This window comes from Panthera tigris, chromosome B1, assembly GCF_018350195.1.
Source record: "Panthera tigris isolate Pti1 chromosome B1, P.tigris_Pti1_mat1.1, whole genome shotgun sequence".
Lineage (NCBI taxonomy): Eukaryota > Metazoa > Chordata > Mammalia > Carnivora > Felidae > Panthera > Panthera tigris.
The window spans coordinates 15,062,712-15,086,121 of record NC_056663.1 but is presented as its reverse complement, the minus strand read 5'-3'; the positions used below and the strand labels follow the sequence as shown (position 1 = coordinate 15,086,121).

The 23,410-nt window shown below is 48.6% G+C and overlaps 1 protein-coding gene and 1 long non-coding RNA gene across 8 annotated transcripts in view; one reads left to right on the top strand and one right to left on the bottom strand.

Moving 5' to 3' along the window:
• The window catches only part of ENPP6 (ectonucleotide pyrophosphatase/phosphodiesterase 6), a 116,820-nt gene extending 101,843 nt beyond the window's left edge, over positions 1-14,977 (top strand). For 3 of the 6 annotated variants that reach the window (XM_015535920.2, XM_042982955.1, XM_042982957.1), the window contains 2 exons: positions 10,076-10,199; positions 14,772-14,977. In XM_015535920.2, the coding sequence (XP_015391406.2) occupies positions 10,076-10,199; positions 14,772-14,977 (330 nt within the window). Of the gene's footprint in view, positions 1-1,853; positions 1,982-3,456; positions 3,849-10,075; positions 10,200-14,771 lie in introns of those variants that run through there. The other 3 variants (XR_006216487.1, XR_006216488.1, XM_042982958.1) reach the window with 3 other exon arrangements.
• LOC122237838 lies at positions 8,430-14,777 on the bottom strand. 2 transcript variants are annotated; one of them, XR_006216490.1, is made up of 4 exons: positions 13,952-14,777; positions 11,254-11,716; positions 9,898-10,782; positions 8,430-8,772 (listed from the first exon to the last, which is right to left on the bottom strand). It is a non-coding gene; the product is annotated as an uncharacterized LOC122237838 (long non-coding RNA). The 2 variants fall into 2 exon arrangements; XR_006216491.1 differs by having other exon boundaries at positions 14,366-14,777.
• Positions 14,978-23,410: the final 8,433 nt, after the last annotated feature.

The window sequence follows — 23,410 nt, the reverse complement described above, 5'->3', positions numbered from 1 at the left end:
CTCCTGGCTACTGCGTCTGTCCCTCCCGATGAGTCTGCGTAGAGGATATTGTTGGTCCTGAAAGTAACGCACCACAACGTAACGTGGGACACTAACGTCACTCTAGCTTCCTAGCAGCCAGCTCAGAGATGGTGGCACACTCAGTTACCTTAGTGTGACTTACAGTGTCTGTGAGTAACATAAAACCATGAAATGTTTCCCTGGCAAATCATGGTCGTCCCTGAGTCCTGAAAGAAATTAGGTGTCTTTCAGTGACTCCTTTTTGTACCTCAGTTTCCTAGATTGAATGAATGCCTTCATTTTACTCCCCTCCTTGAATTTATGGATTTTTGTCCCAAGACTCACAGGTGAAAATTAGAATTTCTGATTCTCCCTTGATAGAACATAGGGTTTTATCTCTTTGTTTTCTGAAAAACCCTAAAGACGCATGTCCGTCCGTTTCCCTGCTGTCTTAGACGTTCTTCTGTTACACCTTTCTGTTGTTCGTTATGCTTCCTTGACTGCAGAGAATCGAAAAACTCCATTCTGTATCTTTGCTCCTGCTCAGAGCTGGGCTGTCGCTCTCCCCACGTGGTAAAAGAACGTTGTGTTTTGCTCCGTCACCTGCACGGCAGTGCGGGGCACAGGTGATGACGTTTCTGAGCTAAACCCCACTTGGCGTCTGCAGCAGGACCAGCTTCTCAGCCCGGAAAGCCGTCTCCCGGGCTCTGGGTGTGGATAGCAGAGGAGTCTTTTTTCTGGTTTAGACACGATTAGAAAAACAGCTGAGTCAGGACGATTTGGTGCTGGTTGGGGCCAATAAAATAGAGCCGCATCTCCCCATCCTGCCTGTCTTTGGCCGCCGTGCCGCAACATGCAAGACTTGGCTTCCCTGGCGACACCGCCCCTCCCGTGTAAACACCAACTTTTTGCTACCGATGTGAGCCTTGCAGACTCTAAGGCAGCTGCTCTAACGGGAAGACTTAACTGAGCTCATTTTTTTAACGGTCACTTAGAGAGCTGTCACTGAAAAAGATAAAGACGGGGAAACAGATTTAATTTGTCACCTAGAATTGCACAATTACCCCGTGTGACTGCTGTTGCCGCCGCCGAAAAAGCAAGCTCCCTGGCCAGTGGCTCCCCGCAGCTTGCTTCTGCTCCTGCATTCTTCAATATCTGGACTGGATTTCCGACTACAGCCAGTCCTTTCCCCGGCTCTCCTCCTGCAAGGGCGGCAGAGGACTAAACGCGAAGAGGAGGAAAATCCAGGCCGCCTGCCGAGGTCCAGCCCTGGGCTGTCACACCTGCCAGGCTCCTTTCTTCAAGAGCTTCCTAACTGATGTCCCCACCCCCTCTGCTCCCTAAGACCTGGTCACTGTCCCCTGGAAACCTCTTGGCTTGTGCTTGCCAGGGGTCAAAGGCCATAACCCTTCAGGAACCCCCCCCCCCCCCACTGTCCAGTCCCCAGGTTTCACTCACCCACGCTCCACCCCCCTCTGTCCTCCAGGGGGCGCCCGCACGCAACGGATTTGGTCAGACAGGGTCGTCCCACTGCCTTCAGGAGGCAGGTCCAGTGATGCTGCATGTCCTTGGCATATGGGAACGTCAGGAACAACACGGGAAAAGGCAAAGCGGGGAGGTACTGAGGGTAGTTTCCGCCGAACTCAAGTGCATCCTTCCACCCTCCGCGTCCGTTCCTCCGTCCACATGCAGCTTTGCCCCGCTATCCGGAAGCGGAGCGTTCCTGTGACAGCTTCCGTAAGCAGAAACGGAGCAAAGCAAAGAAGCAATTACCATTAATTTATTTGGAAAAACTTATGAGCTTTCCCAGGCCCCCCCAAAATGACCTCTCTCAGGCTTTTCTGATACCTTAGGTCACCTCTTGCTAATGGACGCACAAAGCAAATCGACACGAAGCCCAGATGCTCACAGGAGGGGTTCAAAGCTCTGGTGGTTTCCAGGGAAGGAGCTGTTCAGGTACGCGCTGCCTCTGTAAAGGCTTACTGCAAAACCGATGCTGAACACTGTGTTCACTTTCCGTCTTTTTTTTTTTTTTTCTTCCCAAAACAAATCCTCCTTGAATATCTTTCAGTCAGCAAAAGCAGGTTATTAATGCAGCTCTTTTCGTAAAAGAAAAGTTGTGTAACTCGAACTTACAAAAAGCAGAGGATACCTGTACCTAAAAGATCAGCCTGTGCTCGGCAGGCCCCGGTAGCATCAGTCAGAGCCCCTGGGGTGCCCTCTCCTCCTTGACTCCCACCTGTCCGTAAGCTCAGACACCAGCTGTCCCGTGAAACACCCGGCTCCCCCCTAACTTCCTCCAGCGTGGAATTCTCATAAAAGCCGGACTCTCTCCCCTGCCTGCTACATTCATTTGTCTGCTTTCGGACTCTTCCTTCCTGGAGTATAAGCTCCTCACAGGCAGGCCTGTGGCGTCCTCACCTCCCTTTTCCTCCATGGAACCCGGTACATGACAGAGGCTCAGTACGTGTTTGTGGAATATGAATTGACAGATGAATTACTAAATACGAAGACCGTTGATTCCGGGCTGCTTATCAACAGGCTGTTCACTTCTTAGGTAACCAAGTAAGCAGAGAGGAAGGCTGAGTCAGGAAAGCCTTTCCTTTTCGCTCTTTATTAGCTGCCCCAGGAGAGACTTCAACAGGGAAAGAGCGTTTAAACCAGTGATGGCTGTTCTGCTGGCTTCAGCTAGCCCACAGCTGGAGCCCAAGTGTGGGACACAGCAGCTCTCGCCGACCCCTCCCCTTCAGGGCTAAGTCCTGTGGCCTGTCCTGGACAGCGTCCACCTCATGCCATGGTGCTCAGAAAGGGGGGGCGGCCCCAGCCTGGTGAGGGACCGTAAAACATGGCACTTCGTTGCCGATCTTCTGGACTCACTCCTGTCCGCGTGGAGAGAAATACAGGTAATCCGGGCCCGAGTGTCTAAGGGAGGCCAAGATTTGTCTCCAGAGGAAAGATTTATTTTGAAAACTGGCAAAGGATGTGAAATGCCAGGTTCAATTCTAAGGTCTTCGGTCGAATGGCAGTTAGGCACGGCCCCAAAATATGTTGGGAAATCAAGACAATCTGGAAAACGTGGTTTCTGAGTTTTAGTGGCAGCTAAGAGTGGTGTTGTCCAGGCCCGACTAATTGGGCTTCAGGAAGTCGGCTGTCGAGCGCCGGGAGCTGCTTACTTTCTGGTGGGGATTCGGGTCGTCTGGGGGCACACGCACACCCTCCTCACCCTTGGCACACTTCAGTAAACACGGCCCTGGGGGGAAAGGAAAGGAAAAAAGGAGCCCGATCCGCTCTGTGCTGTCCACCCCTTCCCTGTCCTCCAGGGAATTCTGCTTCTCTTGATCCCTGCTGGTTTTGCTCCCTGACATTTTCTGTTCAAAGGATTAGGCTGGGTGTGGCAACAGGGCTTCCCAGGGTCAGAGCAGGGCCCGGGGCCTGAGCAATTAAATTCTGTTTTAGGAAGAGGCAGCCTCCTAAGATGCAGGGAGAGAAACTGGTAGGGAGACCTCTTTGCACTGCTGTGTTCCCGACCACCACTCCCACAGGCCTCCAAGGACTCAGGCCAACAGGAAGCCTCTTGGGAGAGCCACGGGGGAAACCCAAGAAACGGGTCCATAGTGGAAACCGTCACTCAGAGTTAACCCTAGCAACGAAACCACCCGAGCCAGCCAACCTGCTGTCGCTGCCACAAGAGTTTTAAGTGAAGCCGCCCCTGACTTGGACACCATTGGGTGCCTCTTTCAGCCTGAGATGATGTCAGAAGTTTCTAGTCTTTTCTGGCACATGGGAGGTTCCTCTTACAATTGGATAATAAACATAAAGTAGATTTATGTTTATTAAGCCATTCACACACTTCGGATAGGTGTTCACATTTTACTTATTTTCATCTGACCAGATTTCAGTTGTGTTCCCCCAGAGCCCCGGAGATTCAGTGAGGTGCCTCATCGGGGAGAAACTTGGGTGTCCAACCCCGCTTCACTGGAAGAATTACACTTTTAGCGGTTGAGAGGAGGGGTGGTAGTCAAAAAGTTTAAACACCGGTACCTCACAGGCCCCGACCAATGAGACTGGATGCCGGATGAAATCAGCCGGTAAGGCCCCACTGGTTCCTGCAGTCCTCTGTGAGCAGATTGCGTGACTGATTCTTTTCGCCCTGAGACCCTGCATTCCCTCCAGGAGGGGGGCCCTAGGCTGCTAGGCTCAGAGGGCCTGAGACACAGACTCGGACCTCAGCATGGTAATCCAGTATAAACAAGAAGTGTCCTTAGAAAGGAACGGGTAATTTAACGTAGCACAAGACAGGTGCCGGGAGAATGGGTTTCCAGACCTGACTATGTGTCCCAACCACGTGGGGAGAGATTATTAAATAGAGATATTCCCTGCCTCACCCTGACCTACTGAATGCAAATACCCCAAAGTAGGTCCCCACAGAAGCTCAGGGCGGTCTCTGCAGAGCCAGGCTTGGGATCCAGCAGTGTAGACAGTGAGCGCTCCCAAGTTTCAAGGTAGGAGGGTCCACTGTGGCCTCCAGTGGGGGAAGACTGGACAGGAAGTCAAACAGAGCAGGAGGAGCCGACAAGGCCCTCAAATGGTCCCCTGGCCTTGGGGGAAATCTTCTGCGTCCTCTGCCTCCCCACACAGTCGTTTTGGGGTGCATGGCAAGAGCTAGGGCCCAGATGCTGTCCCAGCAGCTGGTGGCCCTCCTGCCTCCTTAGGAGTATTTTTCTGTGTGGTTTAGCAACCATTTTCTGGTCTATACCGAGGGGAAGTCGGAAGGAAGAGGTGAGAGGTATACACGCTAACGTATTCCGAAAATGCAACGATAAAACACGAGTAAATGCCTTGAGATTTTGCCAAAGCAAGTACCTTGGCCATGTGCAAACAGAAGCTAATGATACAGATTGTCCAGGCTGCTCCTTGCTTCTTCTTGTCCTTCTATCCCTCCTTCTACCTTCACCCTCATTCCCAACCCTACCCCCATTTCTGATTGTGCTCCCTGTACCTCCCAGCTCAGCACCATAAAGGACTGAACTCGCCATGAAATGGCAAATTCAGAGATGCCTCCGGGCGTGTGTTGAACAAATTTCATTAACTGGTTTGCTGATTTGGGAGTAAACAGTGCACATTACTTTTTTTTTTTTTTTTTTCTTTTTTAATTCTAAGGATGATTGAGACAAAGATGTAGTCTAGAGACTATAACTCTTATCTCATAAACACTCCCCTGGCTTCCCGAATTCAAGCAAGCTGATGACAGGCATTTTCACGGTGAGCCGGCAGCAGAGTGCAGGCGCCCAAATAAAAGAATACAAGTCTGCAAACATAATAACCATTTCTCCCGGTGTTTCCCCATGTGGGGCTACTTCTGGTGCCTTCCTGTTAGAAATGATTAACTAGTTTAATGGCTCATCAAAGAGGGTCCCCTCCCTGCTCCCTACCCATGTATAGAGGAGGGGTCCCGTAAAGCTCTGGAATGTTCTGAACAAATCACACATAGTGAAGATTTTATTTAAATTTCCAAGATGGTGTTCACTGTAGAACGGCCAGCATATGTCGGTTTGCCGAGGACCATCCTGGTTTTAAAACTGAAAGTCTTGGGGTGTCTGGGTGGCTCCGTCGGTGAAGCATCAGACTCTTGGTTTTGGCTCAGGTCACGATCTCACGGTTCACGGGTTCGAATGCCCTGTCTGTCTCCGTGTGGACAGTGGGGAGCCTACTTGGGATTCTCTCTCCCTCGTTCTCTGCCCCTCCCCTGCTTGCACGCTCTCTCTCTCCAGATAAATACATTAAAAAGTAAATAAGTAAATGAAAGTCTGGCAGCCCTGGTGCTGGGCGAACTGCAATGACTGGCACAAGCTGTCAGCACTGAGAGCAGAGAACTCCGGGTCCTCTCTCCTCCTCGCTCCTGCCAACACTTCTCCCGTGGCCGCTTCCCTCTCCTGCTCCTCCCATCACAGGCTGTCTGAGCTCTCCCAGCCGGCGACCACGGCCTTCCCGGAGCTCCCGGGGGGGGGGGGGGGGGGGGGGACGGGACAGGGCGGGGGGGCGTGTGGCCGTGCTCCCACGGGAACCCCGCGCCCACACTGTCAGAGCCACCCGTGGCCGTCACCGAGGCTCCTCCGCTACACGCACCCCGCGCCCCCACGGACAGGAGTCCCAGGGCGGGCTCCTCCTGCCTCCGCTCAGGCCAAAGGCGCCCCGGGGCCGGATCCGCCTCACCGCCTGTCCCTGTAGGCGCGGGCATGGGGACAGAAGCCGTAGCCACTCTCCTTTCCTCGCTGAAGACAAGCTCCTTCAGGTGAAGGAAGGCGTTTCACCCAAAAGCCTAGCAGGGTGGCCGGAGCTCCCCGCCCGTCTGTCGAATTGCAGGACAGAACGAACAGCCTTTTAAGTCACTGCCTTCTCCCACGTGCGTGGGGACAGGGACGTGCCCACCCTTCCCTGCGGCTCCCCTCGCCAACAGTACCCTGTTCCTCCGTGGCCTTCGTAGAGTGGATTTCCTCCCTCACCTGTTCATTAGGGGGAACTACCCTGTCCGGGCGGGCGCCTTATTTGGGCCCTCCCGCCACCCGCTGCCGTGGGACCGGTGTTCCCCGCAGCCCTGGGAATGGGCTGCCCACCCTGCCCTGGGCCCAGCTCCCTTAGTGACCCAAACTTAGCAGTGTGCCCCTCCTCCTTCCACACGGACACACACACACACACACACACACCCCACTCCTCTACCCCTGTCTCAGCTTTGACCAGGTCTGGAGGGCCTGGGCACCTCCCCAGGACGTCACTAGGTGGTACTATGTGGCAGTCCCTGGGCCTGGTAGAGTCAGGATGAGGTCAGCTCTCCTCAAGCAGGACCTTGAGGACGTGCAGCCTGGGGGTTTCTGCTCTGGAGGCGCAGAGGCCCGTGACACGCATTTGTCAGCGTGACCTCATATGTATGCCTCTAGGATGAGGAAGTGGAACAGAGACAGGGAACAGAGACAGGGAAAGCCACCAGGGAAGGGAAGGGAGAAGATCATCCACATGCCATTTTGAAGTCAAGGCCGCGTGCGGAGTGTAATCCGTCCCGTCACTTAGGGGACATGGTCAGCTTCTCTCATAAGCTGCCAGTTTGTTCTTACTTTTTCAAATCGGTAAGAAGAGGTGTTTCACTGGACAACTTTGTCACTTTAATAAAGAAGAACGCACTCAACCTGTGATCAGACAGAGCCCCAGTGACCTTCAGGCCAAGGCTTTCGCTGTATGTTTGTACTTGTGCAATTTGGACTGGAATATTCTGAAGTCAGGTGATGGGTCTGCATCTCCCTTTCATCGGTCCCTTGGTCATGGGGCACACATGTCCTGCGGGGGTCATCAACCATGACGTCCTTAGTAACGAAATGTGCTACCCAGGGCTGCAGGAATCACTGCCTGGTAGCCTGACGGGGAAGCGACACCTCACTCACGTCAGCTGACGGAGCTACGCTGGACGTGCTGCGGTCGTCGCTGCAGACCAAGAACAAACAGCACAACAGCTTAGAAGTGCACAAGTTAATAAAAACATTCCCATGGAAAAATACAAGCTACAGCTGGAGAAGGAGGCGGAGGGGTGATGGAAATTCAGGAAACGGAGAGTCAGTGATCTAGTGTGATTTGGAAAGCGGTCATGCCAGGGAGCGATTGATGGGGTGAGACTGGATGTGTGCGCAGGGCGGTATGACAGCTAAATAGGCAGAGGGGACTTCGGGGCTCGCAGCCATCACTGTCCGGCCGCACAGGACCAGAGCGCCTCGCCCCGCAGCCAGCGACATCTGGCGACCATCCTGCGGCTACTTACTGAGCATCTATTATGTGTCAGGCATGTGGCACAGTCATGACCTCCTCCCAGAACTCTGTGAGGCAGGTATTATCACATCCAGCAGGGAGCCTGAAGCTGAGAAAAGTAGCTCGCCCAGGGTCACGGAGGCAGAACGTTGGCAAACTGGAATCCCCTTTTAAAACCTCTTTTCTATACTTTGGCCACTACTCGGTGAAGAGGCAAGGGACAGGGGCCACCTCCTTGTCAGTGCCGGCGGGAGCACCGCCGCGGTCTCTGGCTGTGGGGTGGTGGGAGAGGCACAAGGACCAGGAGACAGATGACCTGGGTTTGATCCCAGCCCTGCCTCTCAACAGCTGTGTGACTTTAAGAGTGACCCTTACCCTCTCTGTGCCTTAGTTCCTTCAACTCTACGGTGGGGAAAATGACATCATCCAACACCGGGATGTGGCGACAATGAAGTGAATGTCACTTGATTAAACAGATGGTACTGTTACAGGTCTTTAATTTTTTTTTAACGTTTATTTCTGGGAGAGGGTGCGGAGCAGGGGAGGGGCAGAGAGAGAGGGAGACACAGAATCCGGGGCAGGCTCCAGGCTCCGAGCTGTCCGCACAGAGCCCGATGCGGGGCTCAAGCCCACAAACCTCAAGATCACGACCTGAACTGAAGTCAGATCCTCAACCAACCGAGCCACGCAGGCGCCCCCAAGAGGGTACTATCACCAGTCTGACGCACCAACCTATAAATTGCTGGTACTGTTGGGTCCAAGCGTCCTTCGTGACCAGTCGGTCTACTTCCTGCATCTGCAATGTCTGTGGTATCGAACCCTGTTCCACGGAAGGCGACTGGAATATCAGGAAAGAATGTTTAGTCTGCAGTGGAGGGCTAGGGTTCTGTCCCGCTGGCCGCAGCCTCCTCAGGCCCCACGGAACCTTCTTTAAGCCGTTGTCTCACAAGTAAGCGTCTGTGGTCCAAGAAAATTTGAGTTCTGAAGGGAAGAAGGGTGACAGACAAGTGATGGCTCTGGAGCCCATCCCAGATGAAGACTGTTGGAGGAAACGTAAGAGCCCTGGCTAAGAGGAACGGAAGTGTCATCTTCAAGTGTTTGAGGGGAGGGGGTGAATTTATCCCAAGTTGCTCCCAAGGGTGGAGCTAGAAAAACAGAAAGATGGGGGTGGTGTGTGGGGTGGAAAGGCCTCTGGGTTTTGTCAGGTTTGCTAGAGAAATGAGGTGATTAGATTAGACTCTGTATTTTCCAGCAATTCTCTGACAGCAGTCGGATGTCCTGCAATTCAGCCCAGTCCTGACACTGTCTGGGGTTGGAGCGGCCCCCTGCACCAGGGGGCTCAGTCCCACCGGGCCGCCCCCTCTTCGCACCCCACACGCCCCCCGGGGCCCTAGATCCCCGGGCCACCATACTTACGTGCGATTGGCAGGTTCTCACAGCCCTTTTCAGGTTTGATAATTGAGTGGAATGAATCACAGAGCTCAGAAATGTGCTCTGTTTATGATTAGTTTCAGTACAGAGGATACAACTCAGGAACAGCCAATCGGAAGAGAGGCATGGGGCCGAGTCTGGGGGGGGTGAGGCATGAGGCCTCCATGCTCTCTTTGGGGTCACTGCCCTCCCAGCACATCAATTTGTTCAATTACCCAGAAGCCCCCTAGGCCACAGCCCTCCAGGGTTTTTACACAGGTTTCTCGGCACAGGCACGTGTGACCATCGTTGGCCACAAGCCTGAATGCAGCCTTAGCGCGCAGGGGACGGGCTGAAATTTTTAACCCCCCCATCACGTGGTTGGTTCCTCCAGTGACCTCCTGAAGCTGCCCAGCCCCCCACCGCAGTGAGCCATCCCATTACTATGTACTCGGCTATAGGAGAAAGGGACTCATTATGAATTCCTGTCACTCGGGACATGCCCAGGGTTTTGGGAGTTCTGGGTCAGGAACATGGGACCAAAGCCAAATATACCTTTTACTATACCACAGATACACTTTAACATCCCTTCCGTCTCTAACATGATATATTTAGTGGCTCTAAAACTGATCACAAGGTACAGTTCAGCTCCGTGTAAGAAAATACTTTTATAACTAGAGCTCTCTGGCAATTTACCTGCGTGCCTCCAATGGTCTGAGCTACCTGGAGAAGGAAGTGATCCAGCTGAGGCTGGATGACCCCAGTGGAGAATGTTGAGAAGGAAATCCCCACACTGGGTGGTAGTCTGGGCCAGACGCTCACTCATCATGATGGTTGGGACAAAGGGTAATGTAACTGCTTTGCTTGGTTTCAGAATCGAGAGTCACTTCCATTTTGGATGAACAGCACTGGCAGGAGAGAAGGCTGGCAGCATGGGTGGCACGGCTATGACAATGAACTCATGGACATGAGGGGCATCTTCCTGGCCTTTGGACCCGGTAGGCAAGAGCTGACCAAATTCTTTTAGTTCTCCGTTCCCAAGGAAGTGTCTCCAGTAGGGGCTGATAGAACAGTAAAGGCTGAAGCGATTTCTTTATGGACCCTCTTTATGAGCAAAGCTGAGCAAACCCAGCTGGTCTCCATGAAACATCTTTTGCTGGCTTGCTTTCAAATGCTTCTTAGGTTTGGCAAATGTGGCCAAATACTTTTCCTTGTAAATTTTAAATCTTGAGTGCAGTGAAGAAAATGTATTCCACATGTTTGTCATTCGTTTTTTACTTAATTCATCAAAACGTTATTTCACAGTTATCTGATGTCCAGGAAAGCTTATCAGACACCAGGTTGCTGACAGCTGTTGAGTCTCAGAGTTGATGTGATCACTTCACAGGGTCTGAGCCTTCCAGGGTTCCTCCCTGTCTAGAGCACCCACCCCTGTGGGGGTCATTCGGTTTAGGGCCCAACCAGAAGCTGGGATGTGCTCAAGGCCAGGCTAGGAAATGACCTTGAGACTGACTTTGAGAATGAGCCAGAATGACTTTCTCTTCCTTGATGTCTCTTCCTTGACCAGATAAATTCCTAGGGCTGGAAGAGAGGGGAGATGGAGAGGGTCTATTTGGTCATTTGCTTTAACTGACAGAGGACTGTAAATTCACATTTGGGGAAAGTTTATCACACACTCTGGAGATCATACTACGACCCAAACATCCCCTTCTTTCTTAAAACAAAACAAAACAAAACAAAACAAAACAAAACAAAAAGCAGAGGGAGAGAAGCATTCTACAGCCATCAGCCATCAGTTGACTGGCTCATAAGCTAGTCTTTCTTACTACTGTCCACTTTCCTTATTAAATATAATAAACCTACCCTGGTATCATATTCCAAATGCTGTTTTCTAGATATAGATCAGAATGTTTCAGCCCATGAAAGTCCACGCTTCCCTTTCAAATTATAGGTTAGAGGTGTTGCCTAGAAGGTCTGCTCTTCTTCTTGTAGCAAGACGAAGATGTTATGTCAACCCAACTCATTTCATCTGCCTTGGGCCACTCTACTTACCACAAAAGAGAACGATGAGACATCAGTTTCTACATCCGTCACAGGAGCCCCTGGCCTCCTGACCTTAGGGAACACATCGGTCCAGATCCTTTCCCACATGTGACCCAAGTTCCCACATCCTGAAGCATCAGAACTAGGAGCAGCAAACATTCATAGAGGGCCAACTGGGTTCACGACATTGGCCTAAAAGAGTTCAGAGCATGCCCATGCAGGTTGCCATCAACCAGTGGTAGCTGGTGGGTGTTCTGGTCGGCCAAGCCTCACGTCAGATGTAACCTCTTATACGAAATTCAACATTAATTCTCTAAAAAGCTTGAAAACATAGCAAATGAGGGATGGAGCCTTAAGGACTTGGTTGAGGTCAACTGTTAGATTAGGTTGGAGACATTCCAGGGTCATAGCCTTTATACAGGAGAACATTAAACATCAGGGCTTTCATTCAAAAGCATCTCCTTCTTCTTCCCTAGAAGACAGAAATAAGATCGGGAATGCAAAAGCAGTTGTCAGTTGAAGGAGTGTTTATAAGCAAGGGTCTCAGGCATATTTTAAAGCAGAAGCAAATCTAGCCTCAAACCAAAATTTTAAAACAAAGTACTCAAAGCTGCATTAGCTTAAAGTTAAATTCAGTGGGGAGAGTTTGTCCATCAACAAAGGCCTCCATCATATGCTCCTTTAAAACTAAAAGCCTAAGTCTTTTATAGACAGATAGATGACCCTGATGAAAATGGACTGGGCCAATTGCAAAAATGTTTCCAGGCAGATACAGCCTTGAGAGCCGCCCGCAAACCATCACGTTTCTGGCTCCAATTCTCATGAAAGATTGAACAGCTTTACACACTGTTTACTCAGAAGAAAATTTAAGACTGAGGCCTTTAATAGCTATCTAGCTGCACATTGAGATAGAGGTACATCCCTCCTGATTAATTGTATGCGCTTCTCGCTTAGGGAGGAAGCTGGGCATCATTGCGGCTGCCCAGATTCAGCTTTAGAAGTCAGTAAGTCTGGTCCAGCAAAAAGAAAAGGAAATAATTCTGGAAGATAGCCTCTCTCTGGTTAATCCCAGTTTTCTAATTTGAACAACCTAATCTTGCCCCGGAGAGCTCCACGTTTCAAGATAAGACAGCAGGAGTGTGATTCAGTGAGCTGCCCGTGAGCTAGCAAGCCTCACCCGGAAAGCAGCCCCAAGGTGGCCAGGCGTGGCGTGGGCCTGCAGAACCTCTGTCTTCAGGAGAAACAGTTTTAGTATCAACAAAATTTAAATTCTTGGGACTACCTTGGATTCCCAGTCCAGGTTCAAAGTGCCACCTTGAGTTAGTGGAGCTTGGCCCCCGCGTCCTCCCCAGCTGGATCTGGTTTTGCTATTTCGGAATTTTCTAGAAGCTCTCACGCTAGCCTAGATCATCTCTTCATCGGGTCCAAAGTCCCAGCACTGCAGAATAGGAAGCCATGAACCAGATGGAATGGAAAAGAAAACCCAATACTCCTTCCTGCTTATGTGCATAGGATTTAATTTTGTACTTTTGATGTAAAAAGGTAATCTTTTCTAATATTTGTCAGTAGAGCTTGATCTCAGTTTTTCCTGCCACGTGTTAAAGATGCGGATGTTTGGAAAGGGAAGGCTAGGGAAAGAGAAGTTGGGTCTACTGATGTCTGCCACCCACACACGTGGAAAGGATACGGGTACCATGCGGTGGGGCAGTGTGGCCATCACATCCAGGCCCCTGGCAAGCCGGAAGGAGGGAGTTGTTTCCACATCACTGGGACAACCTTTCCATTGATTTCTCATACTTCAGCTGATTCTTCTCTGGGGACGTCTGACCAGACACCTACCTGTAATTGCCTTGATACTAAGAAGGGCTGGGATTCTGGGGCAGTCCTGATCCTGGAGCCTCTGGATTTTAACTAGTTTTTACCAGGAGGTGATGCTACCTTATCCCTTATCCTTTCTGCCCCCAAAGTAAAGTGAACTCTCCAAGTAATGTACTGGGTGCTTATTTTCAATCCATAGCTTGCCCTTGCCGGGTGTTTACTCTACATGTTTACCAATAGTAACGACTACCATTTATTTAGCATACAGAACGTTCCTGGAACAATGGTTTACATACCATTTCCACACCCATTTCCAGAGCTTCTCCAGCTAGTAAGTGGCTGTGGGCTGACTGTAGAGCCTATTAACCTTATATACCAAAGTCAACATTAATTCTCCCAAGTGAGCAAAAGCCATCACAGGGGAAGTTGCCCTGGCTCTAGCATACTCTGTGGCAGAGTTTTCTGAATAGAACTTCTTTCTGTATCTGTAATTTCAGGGTTAACATAAGAGCAGGATTTGCTGTTGGCACTTCTGGACTATGTTGCCATTGGTGTTTGTTCGCTTTTTAAATAAAGTATGTGGGATCCTTTTAGCACAGCAATTATAAAGAACTATTTTCTAAGGTAGCAAACTTGGCTTCACAGCCCCTGTACTACCCATTTCTTTTCCAAGTCTTGCGTGGTTTAAAAGCTCATGCAGAGAGGCCTTTACTGATGGATGAAATCTCCTTCTTGAATTCAACATCAGTGTAGCTCTGGTTTGGGGCCCAAAAGGGAAACTGCTCTGTACATTACTGAACTCATATGCTTACTGTTTGAACATTCAGCATCCTGTTTGCCTCCTGTGGAGGAGAAGGTGCACTCTCCACTGAAATCCCTCTGTACTTACCATGCTGCGAAGGGCCAGCCCTACCCTTCACATTCCCGTGTCCCTGCTGGAGTTTGATGCCGCCTCTGGGTGGAAGCACAATACTCTTCTCCACTAGTGCTCTCGGAGGCTTCGCGTGGGTCCCGAACCCCAATACCAGTTTGCTTGCTTTCCACTCAGCTAAGGTATTTTATCTGCCGGGGAAAGGCTCCCACGGAATGTTGAGTTGATCTTCCGAGCTTTTTAAGAAACCATTGCTTAAGAAACTGTTGCTTCTGAGTTAGCTAGCACAGAGGAAACCGTACAGTTTCACATTCCATTAAGCCCTGGGACCTCAGTGGGACAGGAAAATGAGAAACAAAAATTCTTGAGTGGCTATGGGGCCCCCTGTCCAACCAGTCCCTGCTAGATAGATGTTCTGGAAGATAAGCATACCGTGTAATTGGGTTTGGGGAGCTCAGCAAGACAGTCAACCTTCTGCGACCACACCTGCTCTCCAGTGCTCTGCAGAAATGAGCAGCAAAAATGGAGATGCCCCGCTGCCCCCCCGGGATGGCTCTTGTCAGAAAGGCACCACAGTTATGCACAAGGACAGTCTGCTGACTTGTCTTTTAAAGAAACTCATCTCCATGAGCCATAGGAAGCAGCATCCTCTTGTAAGCTCTACCCCTTCCACATCTCCTTCCAAGGTCACAGTGACTTGGCCACGCCCCATTGGCAGAGCTGATTTCCGGTCCCAAAGCTGCCTGGAGCCTGAGTGTCATTCCTCCGTATTGTGACTCAGCCCCTTTCTGCCCAGGGAGCGGCTGTGACCACCTGTTTGCTTGCCTTTCTCTTTCAGATTTCAAATCCAACTTCAGAGCCGCTCCAATCAGGTCCGTGGATGTCTACAACATCATGTGCAACGTGGCAGGCATTGCTCCCCTGCCCAACAATGGGTCCTGGTCCAGGGTGATGTGCATGCTGAAGGGAGAGGCTGACTCAGCTCCGTCTGTCCGGCCGAGCAGCTGTGTTCTGGTCTTGATTCTACTCCGACTGTGTGCATAGACGCTGCTATCGTTGTCCCCAAACGCTCGGCCAAGTGTGCTCCACGGTGCAATGGTTTTCATTTTCTATTTGAATAACAGCTTCATTAACACAATCGAGGCCACAAAAATTGTAAATATACTGCTCTTGGATGATTCCATACATAAAAGTCCCTACTTCTTAAAAAAAAAATTTTTTTCTTTAATGTTAATTTTTGAGAGAGAGATCGTGAGCAGGGGAGGGGCAGAGAGAGGGAGACACAGAATCCAAAGCAGGTTTTGGCTGTCAGCACAGAGCCCGACACGGGGCTGGAACCCACAAACCGCGGGATACGGCCTGAGCCGAAACAAAGAATTGGACGCTTAACTGAGCCACCTAGGTGCCCCAAAAGTCCCTACTTCCTTAAAAAAACCACCCAAAACCCCAAGAGATATTTCTTCTGGAGATAAGGAAAACCCCAGCTTTTCACTGGCTCAACGGTCTGTCCCTTTCTGCACTGTTCTCATGCAGCTACTCGGATGAAGTGAGCAGGAGCCTGCCCCCGCGGCAGACAGTGGATATTGCATGGAGTCTTGGACCTTCCTGTGTCCTGCCTTGCACAAAGCAGGGCCTTGTCTGTGTCGTGTCCACACCCAGGAGCCATCCTTGGGGTCTATGGCCACAATCCTGTACTGCTTCTTCCATCCCAGAAAAAGGAAATCCCCATAAAATCAATAGCTGTCTTCTGTTTGTGACTCTTTTTCATTCTATGCCAAGTCCCGGGGAGGGCATATCTTAGCTTGGATCGCCAATCAAAATTACTAAGGATTGAAGAACTCATAGAACAAGGTGGAAGATGTGGGTGCCCTCCCAACGTCTTGAGTGCACAAAAACGTCTCCCTCGCCTTGAGGAGGAAAGCCTGCTGTAGCCCTGGGCTTCTGTGAGATTTCTCCCAGTCTGTCACAACATGGAGACTTGCACATGGCAGGCCCTGCATATGTGGGTGGCCTGATGGATCACCTGCCAGGCTCTGGATCCCCAGAGCGTTGGCTGCAGCAGTACCTGACACATCATCACAGTCTGATACAGTCATTACGCATCTTGCTGACGACCTGTGGACATGTTTGCAGAAATCTCGGTTCACTACTTGGAATGGTAGCACATTAAGCATAAGTTCTATGCACAGTAGTTCTGGAGCAAGTCTGGTTGAGCACCAGCAAAGTGGACCCCGAGTGACCCAGAATCCTGAGGAAAATCCCAAGCTGGGGTAGGGACCCAAGCTGGGACCAAATCCCAGTCACTAACCAATTAGCCATTTAATCAGGAAACAGTTTGGTCAAAGTGCCACCTCAGGGGCCTACGTTCTTCGGAAACTCCTAAGAAGAGCCACTGGGCCTGAGTTGAAATGTTCTTAGTCTTCTAGATTTGCTGTAGGAAATCTTGTGAGACAAAGGATCGATGCGCTTTCAAATGACTGGAGTCACGTGCACATATGATTGCATTAACAGTGAATTGGGGCACATCTACAAAAGAGACTTCTGTCCGGGAGAGACCGCACATCGAGTCTCAGGATGATGAAGCCCTTATATATATATAGTGTTTGCCTTGAGAAGTGAGTGTCAACACTCACTGTGATTCGAGAAGGCTGGCAGCATCTCTGTGCCTGGAACCACCAGAGCAAAAGATCACTACTTACCATCACAAAAGATGTCTGAGGATTGACGTAATGTGTTTTAAAAGTGCCAGCAAGCCATCGAATCAATTAGAAAGAAGGCAAATCGGCCTTTGTTATATGGCTGAAAGTAAATTGGTGCTTTCAGAACATTGGCAGTGGCTGTTGAAACAGGCATCCGTTGTTCAAAAGTTTCCTTTCTCCTGAAAGGATGGCGATCTAATGAACTGAGTGACGCCCACCTTCCTGAAGGAGGGATCCCTAAAAGATAGATATGCCTAGAAGATTAAGTTAAAAGTGGGTCATCATAATCAAGAGAGTGAAAACATGTACACAGTCTTAACACTTGCCTTTCCTGCTCTACCGTTATTCCCCTCACTTATCCTTAAATTCTTCAAGTTGCAGAATAAAACTTCAGTTATTTGCCTGACAAAGTGTAGTTAATAAATAATCTTGAATAGATGAATGAGAGTAAGATACTTTTGGAGTCGTGAGTGTTGGTGAATAATAAAGAAATTTCACTAAATGGAGAAAAAAACTTTTCCCCAAAATAATGCATACATTTTAGTGGCTTAATTATTTGGCTACAATTTTTTCCCTTTGATTTTTCTTTTAAAGTTACATTATTTTCCCCAGGAAAATTCTTTCTCAAAATGTGTTTTGTTCCATCAGAGTAAAATCTGAGTACATATAGACACTTTTCTCCTGGATTATGTTGCTACTTCACTGCTCATTCCAGGGGGAAGATAAGTGGATGGACGTGAAAATACCGAAGGTAAATGAAAGGAAGGGTCCTTACATTAAAGAGGAGATGAATGGCTACTTTCCCTGCCCAATTTCTAATCTGCAGAACCCAATTCAATTAAGTTCTGAAGAACTAAGCATAAATTAGAACAGGCTCAGGGAATTCTTTCTAGCCGTGAAGAGTCCTGATCATAGAGCCCCAACTCTTTTTACTTTTAAAGAGAATTTGGTAATCCACATGGCATCATGGCCATTTGCAAACTTCCCGGGGTTGTAAGCATCATCTGGCCTACTTCCAGAAATGCAGGTTCAGGGGATCCGGGTGGGGCCTCAGCACTTAGAGGTCACAGTGACGTAAGGTCTGGATCGACTTACAGAGAGCTGGGTTCTGTTTTGACCTTGGTAGACCTGAGACTCCTGACAGCAATTTCAGAATCCGCCAGTTTCTCCAGAGGCCATCGGACTGGCATCGGCTACCGGTCCCAGCTGGGTCAAGCTTCCAGCTGTCTCTAAACCACAGCAATTCTGCAAGTCCCTGGGGAGAGAGGCACCCCAGGGGGCAAATTTGGCTTCTCCACACCCCATTCCGGTGACTCTAAGATTCCCAAGAGTGCTGTCAAACAAACTCACTGTTCAAGACGTGGCGATTTCATGAATTTTCTAAGAAAGTTTTTGCATTTCTGTAAATATCAAGAGATGTCCAAATGTGACTGTGTGTTTAATCTTTTTAAGCAATTTGTGATAGACCAAAGTCAGCTCTTGTAAACTACTTGCTAGAAAGGAGGGAGTTGTAGCCTTGGCAGACTGGTTATTATAAAACATGGGAAACTTGGTCTCAGGTGCATGCTATGAAAAATACGCTCATGTGCGTGTTGTTTTGAAATCGTAAAATATCACCTAGTACAGTTCTCAAATGTTTAATAAATGTTCCATAAATACGTTTTGAATGAAAAAAAGAATAAATCTCATTAAAGAGACTTGCTTACACCTCAGATATTCTTTGTCTGTAGTTCCACAAATTAAAAGAATGTTTCGTTTTTGGTTTGCTATCATTTCTTATCACCCAACTGAAAATATAATTATACTTCATTCCATGGATTAAACATATTCCATCTCAGGTGTATGAATTTGGTGATGGACAGAAGGAAGGAAGGAAGAAAGGAAGGAAGGAAAGATGGGAGGAAGGGAGGGAGAGGAAGGAAGCAGGGAGATTAGATTTTGAATGTATCAAACATATTTACTTTTAGAATAATAGCTTTATCAAGATTTAATTTATATACCATATAATCTATCCACTTAAAGTGTACAATTCAATGGCTTTAGTCACAGTTGTGCAACCATCACCCCAATCAATTTGAGGACATTTTTATAACCCCAAAAGAACTCCATATCCACAAGTGCACCAGCGGTCAGTCCCCATTTCCTGCCCTCACCCTGCCTCAGGCAACCGCTGAATTACATTCTGTCTCAGCCGATTTGCCTATTCCAGATAATTCATTAAAATGGAATAGCAATATGTTGTCTTTTGCGGCTGGCTTCTTTCACTCAACAAAGTGTTTTCAGCATTCTAGCATGAAGCAGTCCTTCATTCTTTTTATTTCCAGATAATACTCCATTGTATGGAGTGGCTACATTTTGTCCATTTAGTTGATGGACGTTTGTTTTTTCTCACTTTTGGGATAGTATGAATATGGGTGCTCTGAACATTCATGTACGAGTTATTGTGGACCTTGCATTTATTTGGGGAAGATACCTGGAGTAGAATTGCAGGGCCACATGGTAACCTTATATTAAACTTTTGAGGAATTACCAGACCATTTTCCAAGTTGGCTGTGCCATTTTGCATTCCCACCAGCAGTGTGTGAGGGTCTCTCCACACCCTCACCAACACCTGTGATCATGTCTTTTTTTCATTATAGCCATCCTAGCACACATGAGATCTCATTGTGGTTTTGATTTGCATTCTCTAATGATGAATAATGTTGGGAATCTTTTCATGCTCCCATTGGCCATTTACCTATCCTCGTGAATAAGTGTTCAAATCCTTTGCCCCCTTTTTAAACTGGATTTTTGCCTTTTATTATTAAGTTGTGAGAATTTTTTATATATTCTGGATGCAATCCCTTATCCGATATATGTTTGGCAAAAACCGTTTTTTTTTTTTTTCCCATCCCCTGTGTGTCCTTTTCAGTTTTTGATAGTATCCTTTGTGGCACAAGTTTTTCATTTTGACAAAGTCTGATCAATTTTTTTCTGTCAGTCGTGCTTTTGTGTCATTAGAAGGCTTTGCCTAACTCAAGATTATGAAGATTTACTCCTCCAATATATCCCAAGAGTGTTACAGTTTTAACTTACACTTAGGTTCTATGACCCACTTTGGGTTAATTTTTTGTGCATGGTGTGAGGACGTGATGCTATCACATTCTTTTGCCTGTGGATTTCCAGTTGTCCCCGAATTGTTTGTTGCAAAGCATGCTGATTTTTCAGAGAAATGTGAAAATGATTCTGTTGGACATAAACACCTAAAACAATAACACTCCAGAAACGTGAATTTTTTTGTACTTCAGATTACACAACACCGGACGTGTAACACAGTGCTGTTTCCTCACCCTCCCCTTGACCAGGTTAGGCCCCTGCTCTATATGCTCCCTCCACACTAGCTACACGTAACCCCCCTGTGGTTCTGTCATATACTAACAAAAATTCTAATCACATAAATAAAGTTGTTGTTTAATACTGTTTTTCTCACCGGAATTTCCACTGAGAAAGGTGGTGACAGTGTCTCTTATTCACCTAGCAAAATGCCTGGCATGCAATAGGTATTCGATGGATATCTGCTGAATGCACAAATGACTTGGCCTTTTATTGTGTTTTCTTCTCATTTTCATAACTGCCCCCACCACTCCTCTCTTCCCCCCCCCCCCCCCCCAAATCACAAACACCTGTTAAAGTTCCTGCTTCACCATTTTAATCTCACCTCCGGTCTTCTTATCTAACCCATTTTTCCTAAGTAATTACTTACCTTGGTTTTCCTTTAGTACTGAGAAATGTACCTCATGATTATCTTTATTTCTATTTCCTTGAATTCATACATATTCTATTCTGCATTTTTTTTTTTGCAAGCTAAATATGGGAACAATTACATTTTTCTCTGTCTCATTAGATTATAGTTTTCTTAGAAGCAGAGAGCTTCCCTCTCTTCCTCCTGTCCTTTGGAATGTAAGGATTTGAGGGGACCCTAATCATTGGCATCCCTGCCTTCTAATTAATTTTGTATCTAATTGAAGTGGACCCAGGGTTTGGTAGACGGAGAGTGAAGCGTCACCTTTATTACAATAAAGCTCATAGGGCCGCCTGGCTGGCCCAGTCGGCAGAGAATACGACTCTTGATCTCGGGGTGGGGAGTTCAGGCCCCACGTTGGCCATAGAGTTCACTTAAAAAACAAAAGCCCACAGCCCCCACAACGAAGCTGATGGTTATGGACAACGTGGCTTATGACGCCACCCCTCCGAGTCACACACATGGGCCCACCGACGCCCCGTACCCGTGAGTGCCCTGCGGCCTGCAGGAAGGGACGCAAGTGGTGTGTCAAGTCTGAAGGCGCAAAGACTGATGGACGGCAGCGCCGGAGGTAATTCCCTGAGCGCTAAATACGGTTTCCTCTCTGCGCCGTCCAGCGCTCACTGGCCCACAACTAGCTCTTAGGGGGCATCGCTGCGGCGGTTCCAAAGGTCACCGAAGAGATTCAGGAGGCCTCGGTGTGGCCTGACTCCTGCGGAGGCCACATGTAAATGCCTGTAACTTGGCCCTCAGCCCTCAGAAAGGAGCTCCAGGCAGCTCACTGCAGTTTGCCTCCGCCTGAGCCCCCTGGCCTCGTGGCCTGGCCCGGCAGCCCACTGTGCTCGGACTTGGGGCACCTCAAGTGGGGTTCACATTTTTGCCGGGAGCCCTTGTAGATAAGGTGTAGTTCTATGAAATAAGGTTCTCCCAGTTGTGAGTCTTAACTCTTGGCAAAAGAATGATTAATTTTCATTCCTAAAAAAAAAAAAACAAAACTTTTTAGTCCCGTAATTGCCAACGGAGTTTGTTACCCCCTTGGCAAGTTTAAAACACAAATAATTTCATCAGGGCAGAGCCCAGGCCTGGCTTATTCCCCTCTGCATATCTAGATCCTGGAACAGGGTCAGGCGCATAGTAGGCTCCCAAACATTTGAAGAATGGATGAGTCTAATTTTTTTAAAGAGCATGCCGACTATGTGGTACAATTATTTGACGTTCTAGAGCTGCCCTGGGGACAACCTGCCGGTGTAGAAGGAGTCCCTCGAGAGAAAGTTCAAGCTGCTAGAGAGAACAGTAGCACACACCACATCCTTTGTTATGCATGAATTGCCCGCTCCCTGCCAAAAAAAAAAAAATGTCCAAGCCCTAATCCCTGGCACCTATGAACACGACCTTACTTGGAAATAATTTTATGAATGTGATCGAGAAAGGTGAGGTCACACTGGACTATGGTAGGTGCTACTCCAATGACTGGTGTCCTTACAGGAGAGAAATTTAGATCCAGAGACACGGGGAAGAAGGCCACATGGCAGTGGAGGCAGAGACCAGGGTGACGCACGTACCAGCCACGCATCACCAAGCACTTCTGGCAACCACTAGAAGCCGGAAGAGGCAAGGAAGCAGCCTCCTCTAGAGCCTTCAGACGGAATGTGGCCTTGCTGCCACCCTGATTTCAGATTACCAGCCTCCACAACCGTGACACTGCATTTCTGTTGTTTGAAGCTACCTAATTTATGTTAATGGGTTGCAGCAGTCACAGGAAACTAATACACCTTTCATATTGCCTTTGGGGTGAGTCTAGCTCAACTAAGATTTCTTGAGCCCCTCTTTCACACCAGTACTGTGAACATTTTGGGGACACGTAGAAGGAAAAATACTGTTACTGTCCTCACTGAACTTACACCATAGTCATTTCATTCCTTCCACTTTTGAGCAGAGTTGAATTCTCGGTTCTGTGGAACAAAATGTTTCGGTTGCTACAGGCAATGCATGGAGAGGGTCTCAGAGAAAACAGGAGTAACACCGCGAAAGAAAGCATCTGCTCTAGAGCAGCAGAGCTGGGGACAGGAAGCTCACTCGTGCTCCTCATGGAACTTCGTCCATTGCCTCCTTTGGTCGGGACCTCGCTCTTGGCCACTGGATGCCCCCTCCGATCTGCTCTCTGCCTTCTGTGTGTAAGTATCCCTCGGCAATAGCAAGGCTGATCACGTTACTCATCTGGTGACAAACCACCCTGGTGTCTTTCATTCCTATAGACTTAAATTCCAAATTCGGCTTCCAAACCACTTCTAGGGTTTGACTTCCCCCCACATCTATGTTCCATATCAGAGCTCAGCTGATCACCGTGACCGTGCCATTCTCAACTCTCTGACATGGGCCCCATGTCTGGCACACACCTTCATGCTCTCTGTCTAGTGAACTTATACTTACCCTTCATGGCCTGGATTCTGTGTGAGGCCTTCATACTTTCATATTCCTTTATCGCTTCTTTTATTACAAAGCAAGTCACACTACAGTGTAATAATTTCTTTGCAAGTGTTCTCCGACCAGGGTGTAAGCTAAGCAGAGTGGCAGGGTTGGGTTGTCTCATTTTTTGGAGTCTTCCGACAAAGTCTGGAGCAGTGACGAAGTCAACCACAAGACAGTTGATAAATGGTGAATGAATGAATGAATGAATGAATGAAGTGAAGAGGTTAGGACACTCTAGTCAGAAGATCTCTGAGTTCGGACAGAACTTCTCAAAGCAGGGAGGGATTGGAAAAGCCAGGTGCAGGAACGTTTTGTGGAAAGGAACGGGGTTTGACAAATGACTAGCTGTGTGACACGGGACCCAGAGGGCAGGAGTTTCTCTTTCAGCATTTCAGCAGGCCCCCTCTTTAGCCATGAGCAAGAGAAGTGGAACAGATGGGAAGAAAGAAAGAAGATAAATTAGCTCTGTCTTCACCACGTTTGATTTGACTTTTCAACAAGACTACCACACTCTTGTACTGTCATTTC